This window comes from Cricetulus griseus (genome assembly GCF_003668045.3).
Source record: "Cricetulus griseus strain 17A/GY chromosome 1 unlocalized genomic scaffold, alternate assembly CriGri-PICRH-1.0 chr1_0, whole genome shotgun sequence".
Taxonomy (NCBI): Eukaryota; Metazoa; Chordata; class Mammalia; order Rodentia; family Cricetidae; genus Cricetulus; species Cricetulus griseus.
This window is the reverse complement of record NW_023276806.1, coordinates 198,393,845-198,408,071: the sequence shown is the minus strand read 5'-3', so window position 1 is coordinate 198,408,071 and position 14,227 is coordinate 198,393,845. Positions and strand designations below refer to the sequence as shown.

Genomic DNA, 14,227 nt, shown 5'->3' with positions numbered 1-14,227 from the left:
GGTAAGAAAGGGCGGCAAGGCTAGAGTCACTGCCTCCAGGGAGGCTGGACATCAAAGAGTGAGGATGAACTCTGCTGACAGCATCACCCAAAGCCCCTGCATAGAGAAGCCACATAGATGGCATGTAGAAAGGTGGTCCTTGTTGAGTGTCATCACTGAAGAAACCCAGCCATAGATCGAGAGAGCTTCTCAAGGGTTCTGCACCAGAAAGGTACCCTAGTGGCCTGCATAGAGCCCTACTGCTTCTTGAGAGTAACTGCTCTACCCACATCCTCCCTACTGCAGAATGAGGAACTGAAGAACAAGCTCTGTGCCCTGCAGCTAAAGTATGAGGCTAGCCAGGATGAACAAAATGAGCTTCTTAAGGTGCAGTTGCAGCTTCAGTCAGAACTCCGGCAGCTTAAAGTCACCAGAGCCACACCCATAGAGAGCCAAAATGAGAAGGTAACAGAATCAAAGGTAAAGGGACAGTGGAGGGGCCAAGAGCGCTGGACTGAAGTTTTGGGGGAAGGGAGATAATAATGACTGCAAAACTGGGGTTTTGGCTTTTGGTAGACTTCCTGCCTAGAATGCATGCGGTCCCAGGTTCAGTCCCTAGCACTGAAACAAAAGACAAAAGCAGACAGCATTTGTTGAGCCTGGTGTGGTGGAACACATGTATAATGACAGAACCAATGAAGTAAAAGCAGAAGAATCGGGAGTTCAAGGTAGCTCCAGGTACACAGCCTGGCTTACATGAGATTGGGTTACATTTATTGTAAACACACACACACAAGCCCAAAAGATAACTGTCTCCCTCAAGTGCTGCATAGGTGGGAGGGCAAGTGGCAAGTGAGAGGAGGGGAGAGATTGTCAAGTGGTCAGTGGCTGAGTTAGGACAAGAGCAAAGTCAGAAAACCCAGCACCACTACCCAGAGCCCCCTGCACGCAGGAGTTGATGTGCCGGCTCCAGAAGCTGCAGGCGCTGCACCAGTGCAGTGAGCATGAGAAGGAAAGGCTGCTGGAGACGCAGCACCACCTGCAGGACAAGCTGCGCTGCCATGAGACAGAGCTGCAGCGTCTCCGAGGCATTGTGGACTGCTTGCAGGAGAAAAACGATAAGGTAAAAGGAGGAGCAGGCCAGGAGCACACAGCCAGGCAGCATCTTTTGTGAGGGTGAGCCAGAGTGGGCCTGGTAGAAGTTCTGTGGAGAAACTGTCAGTGAGGTGGACCAGAGACGTGTAGAGACAGCTGCTGGAGATATCCCCAGCTTCCTTTTATTTTAAGCCAGAAGATCAGTCTACAGAAAGAATCCTGTTGCAGTGTCTTGAGGTCAGGGTGTTGAGCCTGTTAGAGAGACGGCTATTTGGTTCTCCCTGGCTGGGTGAAGTCAGGCTTGGGAAGGTCAGGGGAGGACAGATCCAGAATGAGCGGATAGGTGTACGTGGGACGACGGCTCTGCCTCCCCTACCCAGAATGCAGGGTTGCAAGCCCAGCTTCAGGAGATGAAGGGACTGTATCAGTGCAGCCACGACGAGCTGGAGCGGCAGAAGCACATGTATGACCAGCTGGAGCAGGACTTCCAGCTCTGCCAGCAGGAGTTGACAGACCTCAAGGCCAGCCAGTCTGCTTGTGAAGACAATGGAAAGGTTTCCAGCAAGGTAATTGTAGTTCTGAGTGCTTCTGGCACCAGCTTGGGAGAAAGGAGGTACAAAGGCAAGGGATGAGGTTACCCAGCTAAAAGCAGAAGACAAAGGCAGACCCATTTCTACTGTCCTTGACTTGTCTAGAACTTGACTTGAATGAGAGCCATAATCTAGCAGATCAATGCTTTTGATCTCAGTAAGTATGAACATCTGTTTTTCATATGACTCCATGTATATGTGCATTTCTCCACTGTACATATATATACTGATGTCCCATCATATCTAGGGAGGAACATACACATAGGCCCATATATGCTTAACTAAACTAAAAAGAATAGGGCCAGATTCCTGAAGCAGGATGCAAGTGATCTTCTTAGGGGTTATGGTCTGCACCCAGAATACTGATTGAATAGCCAGTGCTCTTTTAGGATATAGTCAGTCTTGGAGTAAATTCTCAGATCTTTAATTTTGCTTTCTTTAAGTTAAACCAAATGGTATTTATTTGTTTGTTTTGGTGGAGACAAGGGCTGAGGCAGTCTCACTGTGTAGAGCAGGTTACTCTTGATCCGGTGGCTGTCCTCTTGCTTCCCTCGATTGCTCAGATCACAGGTGTAAGACCTGACTTGGTACAGAACAATATTTTGTCTCACTTCCCTTAAGAAATAAATTCTGGCTGGGCAGTGGTGGCGCATGCCCTTAATCCCAGCACTCAGGATGCAGAGGCAGGTGGATGTCTGTGAGTTGGAGGCCAGCTTGGTCTATAGAGCAAGTTCCAGGATATCCAGGGCCACACAGTGAAACCCGCTTTTGAAAAAAAAAAAGAAAGGAAGGAAGGAAGGAAAAAAGGAAGAAAGAAATTCTAGCAGTGATACATAAGGGTTTATATACTTTTTCTGTGGTGCATAGAATGTCAGCCATTGTTACTTACTCTGTTGGGCACTATCAGCCCTTGGTTGCTAATGGGAGCTGGAAAGTCATGGAGCGCATTGGAGAAAAGGCACATGAGCCTTGGGAGATGGGGAAGCCGGTCAACATTCTTCTGGGATACTCAGGCTCCTGCCTCTCCTGCCTCATATTCCAGTAGCAGACTCTGTCCCTAGGGAAAGGCCTCCACAAGACAGGATTGGAAAGGTTGCAGTCCAGGTGCTTCTCCATGCCCAAGGCTTGCATTTTGCCTGCTCTCTTCACTCCCACTCAATTGAGAGATCTATTAGGTCTGTGATTTACTCGATGCCTCTTAAGTGGTATAGTTCATAAGAAGGAGAAATGCTGGACAGTGGTGGTGCACACCTGTAATCTCTATTTGAGGTCAGCCTGGTCCACAGAGAGAGTTCCAGGTCGCAAGGGCTACACAGAGAAGCCCTGTCTCAAAACCCTACTGCCCCCAGAAGGAAGTGAGAGACATGGTGGAATAAAAATCATTGAGATTTTGCTTGATTTTTAAATGTCTGGTTTTGAGAATCATAGGATAATGTCATCTTAACCCAAATTCAGCAATAGCTCATATTTTTCTAGGGGTTTTACAATATGATTAAGACTGGGAATGGAGCTTGCTGGCTGGTAGAGCACTCACTGCCTTAGCATTCATTAGGCCCCAAATTCAATCCCCATATGGGTGGGAGATAAAAGTAAGGGAAAAAAATAAGAAAAATTAGGTCAAAATTAAATCCTTTTTCATGAGGGAAATAAATTAAGTCTAAAATTGGCAGAGTGGCTTGAGCTGGAGGTCCCTACAGAAAGGGGGCCACAGGAAAGGACCTGAGAACAGGGAGGGCAACTGAGATCACTGCTTCTCAGATCACCTCTGAGGGGACTGGCAGATGAACCCTGAGCACAGACATTGAAAGTACAGCGCAGACTGCTCAAAACTACCCAGTTCCCCCACCCCCAGCATGGGTTAGCCCATGGTGACTGACAGGGGAGAGGGAGGGCCTTGTGTCACAGGAGGCTGGGAGCACCCAGGTGCTTTGCCAGCCCCCAGAATAGACCTTACACAGAAAACATGCCCTGCTCCCCTCCCCACCTTAGTGTGATGCACTGATGTCCAGACTGACAGAATTGCACGACAAGTTCAAAGGCTGCCAACAGGAGATGGGGCACCTGCAGATGGAGCAGTGTGAGCTCCTGGAAGACCAGAGGAGACTGCAGGAGGAGCAGGGCCAGCTGCAGGAAGAGCTGCACAGGCTCACATTCCCACAGCCCAAATGTGGCCTCTTGCAGAAGGTACTCATTGCTGGTCAGGGGAGCTGTTTTGGGAAGCTTCCAGGTATAAAGAATCTGCCCATGGGAAAAATTAAAGTCAGGGAAGTGAGCATTTTCCTTTCTTGGCGAAGCACTTTTTCCTTTCTGACCATTCTCCCTGCAGAGCTGATTTGGATGTTTCTTCAGAAGGGCTTTAAACCTTAAAATATATTTTATATTCTAAAATCTGTGCAGCATTGTATATTTAGATATTTGGTCCATCTGGAGGAAGTACACCTGAAAATCCCTTTGTAAGCTGGAAAATATATCCGCACATAGGAATCTTTTTTATTCAATTAGCAGAGCTCCATAGAAAGAAGCCTGTTCCCCATAAGGGCCATGTGGATCAATAAAGAGACAGAGCCCCATGTGGATGGGGCCTAGGAGAGGTACTTTCCCTTTAATCATCACTTTTGCTTCCTGTGCCCGACCAGAGTAAGGAGCTGCTTTCAAAGTTGCAAGACCTATGTGAGATGCAGCTGCTCTACCAAAGCATGCAGGACCAGCAGAGAAAGCTGATAAAGAATCAGGAGAACTTACTGAAGGAACAGCTAGAGGCCCACAAAGAACTCCGAGAGTTTACAGACTCTGGTTTCCACGATGTGGTGGCGAATCCTCAGGACACCAAAGGGCCTAAATCCTCCCTTTGTGAGAATAAGGTAACCACAGCAGAAGGAAGGGCAGTGTGGCAAGGAAGGGGGACTCTGTGGAAGAGTGGAGTCAGGAGGAGGCCTGTTTGGGTAGAAAGCAGGGTAAGGCTAACATCCTGCCTGCCCTTCACTGGTCAGAGGCCTCCATTGGCCCCAATAAGCTGATGCCCACACTCTGGTCTGATGTTTGGAATTATAGATGATTTACTTTAAGAGCTGAAGTGTAGTCAGCATCTAGAACAGAGTTCAAGGGGCACAGAAGTCTGTCTGACCACTGGATTCAGTCCTACCAACATGGCATTTCCAAGATATGTGAGATCAATTCAATGTTTGTTTTGGTTCCTTTGGACTGGCCCTAAATGTGTCATCTTTTTTGTTTTATCTGGAAAGTCTACTTCTCCGTTTTTTGAGTTTTTAACCTTTTGAGGCTCCATGAACAAATCTGGGCCCAGTCACCTGCAAGGAAAGCAGCTGCAACAGACAGACAGACAGACAGACAGACAGACAGACAGGCAGGCAGGCAGGCAGGCAGGCTCATGGTACTGACTACACTGTGCAAGCCAGGCCACAGGGACATAGCAGAAAATCAGTGTTTCTCAAGCACTACCAGGTGCCTATGAGGTAAGATAGGTAGAAATTTCTATACTAGTCTGTTCAGAGTTGGGGAATAAATTTGGTGTGAGGTAGAGCACATAGGCAGTTTCAGTTCAGGCTACATGAACAAGGAGAACCAGGAAGTAGCAGAAGTCCAAACAGTGGAGCTTGATCATTGCAGGGGTGTCACATATCCAGGCTGAAAAGCCTGGGTGGCATAGAGACTGGGAAACCAGATAGAAACTATTCCCTTAATCAGTTCCCTTAGTCTAGTGCTGTATATCCACTGGGCTTGGAAAACATTCCTCAAGACCAGATACAGAATCCTAGCAGAAGGTAAAGGGACTAGTGGGTAACAAGACCTTGATTCCAAGCTTGCATCTTCCAAGGACAAAATTCATCTTCACACATTCCCAGCTGGGATGATTTTACCATGAAGAGAGGGGGAGAGGACTGAGGATCAGGATAGTGGGTATACTTGATTTAAAATGATGGTATGGTAGGGAGCCAGGGTGTTCTTGAGACCCACCTACACTGCTCCAAGGAAGAAGATGTATATGCCAGAGTCAGAAACCAGCAGAAACAGAAGCCCTAAAAAAATCACTGAGTATCTGCCCTGGGGAGAGTTTCCCAAAGGAGCAGAGAGCTGACATATACCAGTCCCTGTAGGTTAAGTCAGAGACAGAGGCCTTGTTGGACTGTGGTGTGAATGTACAGTTCTCTCAGGTGAGCACTCATACCTGCCCTAGGAGATGGGGCAGCTGAAAGTACTGAAATGTCTCAGAGTAATAGTGATGTCTCCTGCTCCCCCCCTCCCCAGTCCAAGGTGCTTATGGACCAGCTGCAGGCTCTGCAGGTGCTATATGACACCAGTCAGAGGCAACAGGAGCTGCTGCAGCAGGAGCATGGGCGGCTCATGGAGGAGCGGAAGAGGCTGCAGGCTGAGCTACAGCTCTGCATGGAAGAAATACAGCTGCTCCAAAGTCAGTCCCCCACCATAAAAATGAGTCTTGAGTCCTACAGGAAGACCCCAGGCAGCATGGCCCCCAGCAATGAAAGCTTTAACAGGAGTTATGACAGCACCATCGAGGACAATGAATGCTTTCAAAAGAGTTACGTAAGCTCCCAGGCCAGCAATGACAGCTTCCTCAAGAGCTATGAGAGCAGCGCCAGTTGCAATGAGGCCTATCAGAAGAGTTACCGCTCCAGCAACACAAGTGTTGCCTATAAGAAGAGCTATGGTAGCACTGCTAGCTCTGAAACCTTTCACAAGAGTTATGTTAGTGTTGCTGATGAGGACCCAGCAGAGCCTGGAGACCTAGAGGTAACCATTGTGAGGTGACTGGTCAGAGGGACAGATGGGTTTCTATCTTTGCAAGAAACATCACCAGGGGGAGGGCATAAAAAGAGTGAGATAGGAGTAGGATCAGAGCTGGCCTGGAAGACTTCTTGAAGTATGTGAGGCTTCTGTTTATGGTCGCCCTGCTTCCCCTCGCTCCTGACATAGGTGGCCTGATTTGGACAAAGTCCCCAGGGTTCAGGACTTTGAACAGTCAGGAAATTCTTTCAGGGAAGAAATACAGTCTCCCCTAGGCAGCTCCAGGGATGGGCCTAGCAAGGTGTAGGGCAGAGATCAAATGCTTCTTGGGGTGCTGTCATTGCTCCCCCCACTCTCTGCAGAACTTTGAGGAGACAGTGGCCAAGGTGCTGACCAAGTTGCAGGCTGTGAAGGCCCTGTACCAGGTGAGCCAGGAGGACCACTGCCAGGTGCAGGAGCAGATGAACAGGCTTCTGGTGAAGCAGAGAGAGCTGAGTCACGAGCTGGAGGACTGTGAGAAGGAGTTGAAGGAGTGCCTGGAGAAGCCTGCAGCTTCCCAGAGCGACAAGAATGAGGTAACTGCTGCGGTGGCAGAGCTCCCACTCCGAAGCCCCTAGAACACTTTAGAGAACAAGGTAGGCAGGGCAGTGCAGGAAAACCAAATCCCAGGAGGCCAGACAGTCCGCTGTACCTGATGGACAGTGCTCACTGCTGGCATACTGGTCAACCATTCTACTGTTCTTCCCTTTGCTGCTTCTATTCTCTCTAGTACTTTGTGCCCCCAGAGCACTATAATATTCTTTCATTATTTTGAGTGCATTGTCTTTTTTTTTTTCAACTAGGTTATATGCACTTCAAGGACAGGTTCACTGTCCAGTGGGAGGGTCACTACATATGTGCCTGGGAGAGATAGAACAGACCCAAAGAGTGATGGCCACATGAACCTAGTCTGATTGGTGCTTATTGAACAGACTGTACGCTGCCATAGGCCTAGGAGAACAAAACCTGAGACTAGGGGCAAGGTTATAACTGTGTGTTACCAGGAGGGAGGTGCAGGTGCCCAACCAAGTACATGCACCAATTCCCTAAGTTACTATCTGTTAGAGGAATGGACTGGGTAAAGTAGGAGTTCCTGGAAAAAAGAATTAGATAATAATAAATGCCTGAGGTTCAGACATGGTGGTAGTCCTGTAGTTATTCCCCAGACAGGTCATGATCAAAAACATAATATCTATTGATTTAATACTAGTTTTTTTACCATGCAGACCTTCATTTAACCTCAACTTAGGAGGAAAGCTATCTGCATTAGGTCTCATGGTCTACTTGGAAGCGTTAGCAGGGAGAGTTGCAAGGCAGTGCTCCCTTGAGGGCCTGGGCTGACTGGGTGGGACTGCCATGGATAACTGGAATCCCACCACCCACAGATCAAAGAACTGCAGACTAAGCTGCGGGAGCTGCAGCTTCAGTACCAGGCTAGCATGGATGAGCAGGGGCGGCTTCTGGCCGTGCAGGAGCAGCTGGAGTGTCAGCTACAGTGCTGCCAGGAAGAACTCCGCCAGCTCAGGGAGAACAGGCCCTCTATTAGCTCAGAAGCCAGGGGCAAGAATGTCAATAAGAATGTGAACAAGAATGTCAATGAAGTGAGAAGTAAGAAGACAAGCAAGGCGTGCTCAGAGAGCTCAGAGAGCGACTTTGGGAACGAGAAGGTGAGTTACAGCCTCAGCAGCCAGAGGCAGGTAGATGGAGGAGGCCCTGGGAGGAAACATCATATCCTCTAACAGTTCCTGCCAGGAAAGCTACTTTGAGGAAGGCTTTTGGTACTAGTAATGTCTGCAGGAGTTCTGTCTCTATAAGAGTTTGGCCACTTTTCTGGGTGCTACGGGGAGAATGCCCAACAACTGCTTTCACTAGCCTAAGCTCATCTCTGGGACTCCTTTGTTCCTAGTTACATGATCAAGAGAAAGACCAACTAGACAGAGAGAAAGGAATGTATTCAAGAGGATTGGTTGTGATAAAAATTACCAGGAAGGGTAGGAAGCAACAGTTGAGGAGCAGAGCCCAAGAATCTTGAATTATCGTGAACTGCCTTAAATGGCTTAATGATCGCATAAGAAGCGCTGGTTTAACAAACTAAATGTGACTGCCCTCCATGTCATTCTTGGAAAGATTAGCATACAGTCCCACACTACAGTCCTGCACAGTGGAACTCTGACATGGTACAAGTAGAGCTTTATGTCTGTAGTCTTTTCTTTATCAGTAACAGCGGCCCCACCCTGCCCTGCCTCCACCTGCAGAGTCTGGAGGTGGTACTGTACTACAAGGCCAGCCAGAGGAAATTAGATGAGATAGCGCAAGAGGAAAAAGAGATGGAAGAGGCAAAAGGGAATAAAAAACAAGACAAGAAAAAATCATGTGAACTAGCTACTGAGCCAGCAGATCCTAGGAAAGAGCCTGAGCCTGAGCCTGAGCCTGAGCCTGAGCCTGAGCCTGAACCTGAGCCTGAGCCTGAGCCTGAGCCTGAACCTGAGCCTGAGCCTGAGCCTGAGCCTGAGCCTGAGCCTGAGCCTGAGCCTGAGCCTGAGCCTGAGCCTGAGCCTGAGCCTGAGCCTGAGCCTGAGCCTGAGCCTGAGCCTAAGCCTGAGCCTGAACCTGAGCCTAAGCCTGAGCCTGAGCCTAAGCCTGCAGAAGAGGAGGATGGAGTCTACGAAGAGTACAGACAAGGGCAGGATAAGGAAGCCAGTGAAGATGAGGAGGTTGAGTCTTCTGAGACGGCTGAGGAAGGCAATCCTCTTACGATTTCTGAGAGCAGAAAGGTAACCACAGCCAAGGTGGATGGAGTGGGAATGAGCCTAGGGTTCAGGTGCCTAATTTTCAGAAGTGGTCCTACACTTGTACAAGAGTAGAGGCCAGTGAATATGTGCTGGGGATGGGGATGGGGTTGGTGAAGGCAGTCTTTCTGAGCAAAATGGCAGGCCTAGACTAATTTGCTGTGGAGACATTACACCATGACTGCCTTTTCTCAGAGCCAAAGTGGAGGTCATGTGTACTTTCGCTTACACTGTAGTGCTCAGAACCTCCCTATATCAACAGTGTCCCCTCACCCCTCTCCCTGGCCTCCCTTCTTCATGTCTGCTAGCCTCGGCAAGTCACTTCATCCTGTTTTCCCATGATACCCTGTGAGAGTTCACATGTATTAGTGCTGTGGCTTGCAGACTTGTACCACCCAGTAGGTTTTGCATATTATAGGATGTGAGAGTGTTGGGCCTTGGGAATGAACAGTGAACCCGGTGACACTCAAAGTTTCAGTCTGCACAGCAGGGACACTGGCCAGCCTGCCACGGGTCACTGCTCTAACCCTTTAGTTCCTGGATCTTTGAGAGACTGGGAGGGAGGTGTCTTGGGGTATATGCAGATGGCAGGTAAGGCAGCTGCTTACGGAAGTATTATCATCTTTCAACAACTGGTACATTTCCATAGGTATGTGTCAGCTGAACTCCTACTCTGAGGCTAGTTAGCTAAGTCCCCAGTTTACTGTGCAGAAAACTGTCTCTTGTGATGGACTATCCCACTCACTTTACAGACATCTGGAGTTTTCCGGCACTTCAGTCTACATTACTGGTTCATGATCCAGTATGCAGTTCCCTGTTAACCATGAGGTGGAGGACTTGTTACTTAGGATGTACTTGTTACTTAGTAAGTGACTGTAGCCCTTCACCAGGCCAATGTTTCTTTTGAACTTAACATATTCTACTACGGACTGGTTCAGAGCTCATGGACTTCTTAACCTCAGGGACCACTTTTCTAAGTCTAAGCTTGGCTTTTGTACTTCAGAGTCAAATACATTGTTGATGTCTAGATGCCCTTTTGCCCCAGTGGGTCCTGAATCTTTTGCAGACAGTTCAGCTGGCATTCATGTTATTGCATACAAATTCAGTTGCTCTTTGTAAGTTGTTGCAGGCAAAAAACTAACCTCTTCCATTGTTAGGCTGATGTATTACATCTCACAACTCACAACGCATTAGATTCCTAGGAGATCGTAGGAACCAGAGCTCTGCATACCACTAAAACAGATAGGAAGTAAAGCTGGTAGGTAGCCAGCCTGGCTGAAGATGGGCTCTTTCTGGAGGAATCCAGGAAAAGTATCTACCTGATTTCTGTAAGGAAGCCCACTGTCTTCTCTGAAGCATCACTTTCCCAGAGTGTCTGACTCAAGAAAGATCTAGGTGCAGGTAACTTCTTAACAAGATAGGAGCTGCACATGACTAGAGAGAACACTGGTCCAGATACCTAATTTGGACCTATCTGCTGCTTAACTCCATTTTGCAACTGTTGCAGGCTGCCAGAATGAGGAACCTCTCTGCTCTTCCTAAGGCTCTGGGAGCAGAGAAGAAATGCTATTGCTCCAGCTTATGTGGTTTTTAACCTTTGATTCTTTTCTCTTTTCCCTTTGTTTTCTCATCTTCATTATCTGTTGGATTTGTGTGTTCGTGTCTTTTCATGCAACCACGCGTCTCCCGGTCTCTCCTGTGCTTCTCATTTGACACGTTGCAGTCATCCCCTGCCCCTGATCCCCCCATATTCTCCTTGCCTCTTGTAGGCCTGGTGGTCATATCAGCTCTGCTCTGGTGCTGGTGGGCTGAGACATCGTCCTAACCCAGGTACTGGTATAGCTTCCTCTCTTCCCCCTCAGCCTCTTACTCCTCCCATTATACAATAGGTGATGCTGAGTTTTAGCGCTGGCCTTTTCTTACTTTGCTGCAAAGCCTACAAGCCTTCTTGAGCATGCCATGATATTCATAATGCACAAGTAGTTGGAACGCTTACCAGAGGCATAGTTTGAGTTTCTTTCCTTGGCATATCTCTTTTGCTACCAACAAAGCTGCCAAGCTACTTCTGATGAGCTGATGTCTGCCTGCAAGGCGGGCCTGAGCTTTGTCTTTGTTTAAACCCCAAAGCCAAGCTTTTGCCATTGTTTCAACCCAAAAGGAATTACTCCCTGTGCTTAAGGATGAGAGAGGAGGTCCTAAGAGCTGTGGTCCTGTGGTCCTCTCAGGAACCCTCATTTGGTCCTTCCACTTTGATGGAAGTAGAACTGAATCCCTGCTGAATTATATATTCCTGCTCTAATATTCCTGGTTACCAGAAAAAAATGACAACAGAGTCCCAGGAAATTATGTATGCTTGTGTTCATTCCTTTGGGGGACCAGATTCCATTATACTTGGCTTCTCAAGCCAGGCTTCTGGAGAGGATGTGATGTTAGTGGAAAGCTCCTAATGATTAGAGATGTAAACGTTCTCAGGAAATCAAGACTGATGTGTTCTGGGCACCTCTCCATTGGCCTAGCTCATGTAATCTGGTCTGTTGACAGAATTACCAGTTTAGGATGAAGATTGTTTGATGATCTAAGGTAGGAACCTGTGGTTCCACTTGCCTCCTGGAACCTGTAAGTTCTATTTTGACTTCTTTCTTGGACTCTGCCACTTCTCTCTCTCCTCTTCTCCTGCCTCTTTAAATAAAGTACAGTTGACTTAGTACAAAGTTCCACAATGATGGCTGCTGTTGGTGACACCCCAACATATATTTTTCAACATATATATTTCTCAAATATATATATATATATATATATATATATATATATATATATATATATAGTGAGCTGGTATTTGGAGGTCAGAGGACAACTTTCAGGAGTCAGGAGTCTGTTGTTTCTTTTTTTCCTTCTACCCTGTCTGTCCCAGTGATGGAACTCAGGTCATCAGCTTAGCAACAAGGGACTTTACCTGCTGAGCCAGCTTGCTCCCCTCCCAGCTTCCTCTTCTCTCTTTAATCTTCCTTCTCACTATCCCCCACCCCCTCAGTCTTTCTCTTAGGCCCTTCAGTTATTTCCCAGGACAGTCTTTAGCTCCTTTCATGACAGGGAGCTCTCCTTACACCTGTTCCGCCCAGCATACTCCCAGAAGTCTCTGGAGTCCCTGTGAAATGAGACACATGGGATTCAGTCACAGCCTTTTGCCAGGCTCCACCGTGCCCCATCAGAGTGCAGGGAAGGAGCTGTGGTTAAGACTTCTCTTGGGAGACTTTTGTGCCCTGAGCTCTGGCCAAGTCCCCAGTGTACAGCTTCTGCCCAGTTCTTGAGACACAGTAGTGTAGAAGGCAGTGACAAGTGACAGGAGCTTGACTGAGCCTATCTCCCTTTAGCTTTGTCCACAGGGAACAAAATACATGATTTAGTATTAAAAGGTAAATGAAGGATGATTCCATTCTGCCTTTCTCATAATACCTGTGAGGATGGGATAAATTAACATGTGTAAATTGCCTTAGAGCCTGCCAGAAAGATGGCTCAGGGACAAGAGTGCTTGCCTGAGTGTCTTCCATGGGACCCACATGGTAGAAGCAGAGAACCTATTCCTACAAGTTGTCCCCTGACCTCCACATGCAAAACCCCCAATATAATGTAGTAACTGGTTTAAAAATTACAAAACTAGATTCAATTTAATGTTTAAACTTGCGTGAGTAACAAAAAGCACATGCATTTAAATAGTGTGTGCTGTGTGCCCGGGACTAGTCGCAGTGCATGTATGAACAATTTAATTCCTACAGGGATTCTCTGAGAAAGCCCTTCCTGTTTCATTTTCCACATGAGAAAACTAAAGTACAGACAGGTGACTACAGCCAGGCACTGTGGGTGTGACTGTAAGGTATCCATATTCAGATATAAAGTTAGACTCTTGGCAGGGTGTGAGGACATATACCTGGAATCCCATCACCTCAGTCAGAGAGGCAGGAAGATGGGACTTTGAGACCAGCCTGGGCTACGTGGTAAGGACCCTGTCTCAGGAGAAAACAAAAGCAAACCCTCTCTCTGTGTCTTAGCTCTCTCACTGCTCCCTTTCTCCACCCCCCCCCATTTTCCTTTGTGATTTCTTTTTTAAACGGGGTCTCTTGTAGTCCATACTGGCCTCAAATCATATGTAGGGGAGGATGACCTTAAACTCCTAGTCCTCCTGCCGCCACCTCTAGATTCCTAGCATTATATGTGTGTGCCACCACACTGAGTTTTGGGGGTTCTGGGGATCGAGTCCAGGGCTTCAGACATACCAGGCAAGTATTCTACCAACTGAGCTCCACCCCAGCCCTTATTTCTCTTCTCATGTGGAGCATCCCTCAATGGCTGGCCCCCAGGTACAAACCTGTTCTGCTTATACAACCTTCACCCTCAGTAGCTCTCCTGATAACTAGTATTAATTTATTCATGTCATCTTTCTAAAACTCTTAAGTATACTTTGCACACTTAAGTATCCTCTCCCTATTCTGTACGAACACTTGATTGGCGTGCAAAGGCCAAATTTTCCACTGTTCTCTCTTAACTACAGTTCACTGCTGTAACCTGTGAATTTTTGTGGGGTTTTGTTTGTTTGATTATCTTGACACTGTGCTTTCACAATATTCCTCTTACCTACTAGCTTCATTCACATTCTCACGGGTGACAAGGCCACTGCCTTTGTGTTCAGCCAGGTTGCATGGAAAGACCCAGGCTCTAAGGACTTGTCTTGCCAAGGTCTCTTTAGTCCTCAATTTGGCCACTTAAGAAATGATCATACTGGGCTGGAGAGATGGCTCAGCCGTTAAAGGCTAGGCTCACAACCAAAAATATAAGAAATGATCATACTACAGACTATGCTGTTAGCTGCAAAAAAAAAAAAAAAAAAAAAAAGAAAAAAAAAAGAAAAAAAAAAGGCTGTCCTTCTCTCACATCCATCAGCTGCCAATAGCCCCTCAGCTAGAGGGGCATCTGGAG

The 14,227-nt window shown here is 47.4% G+C and overlaps 1 protein-coding gene across 5 annotated transcripts in view; it reads left to right on the top strand.

Annotated features, from left to right (window-relative positions):
* Positions 1-14,227, top strand: part of Ccdc136 (coiled-coil domain containing 136) — a 31,791-nt gene that overhangs the window by 16,133 nt on the left and 1,431 nt on the right. Inside the window, exons 9-18 of one of the 5 annotated variants that reach the window (XM_027391345.2) lie at positions 286-444; positions 932-1,102; positions 1,455-1,640; positions 3,654-3,848; positions 4,301-4,525; positions 5,931-6,434; positions 6,791-7,003; positions 7,853-8,134; positions 8,723-8,864; positions 9,078-9,241. In XM_027391345.2, coding sequence (XP_027247146.1) covers positions 286-444; positions 932-1,102; positions 1,455-1,640; positions 3,654-3,848; positions 4,301-4,525; positions 5,931-6,434; positions 6,791-7,003; positions 7,853-8,134; positions 8,723-8,864; positions 9,078-9,241 — 2,241 coding nt within the window. Of the gene's footprint in view, positions 1-285; positions 460-931; positions 1,103-1,454; positions 1,641-3,653; positions 3,849-4,300; positions 4,526-5,930; positions 6,435-6,790; positions 7,004-7,852; positions 8,135-8,670; positions 8,865-9,077; positions 9,242-14,227 lie in introns of those variants that run through there. The other 4 variants (XM_027391340.2, XM_035450948.1, XM_027391338.2 and 1 more) reach the window with 4 other exon arrangements.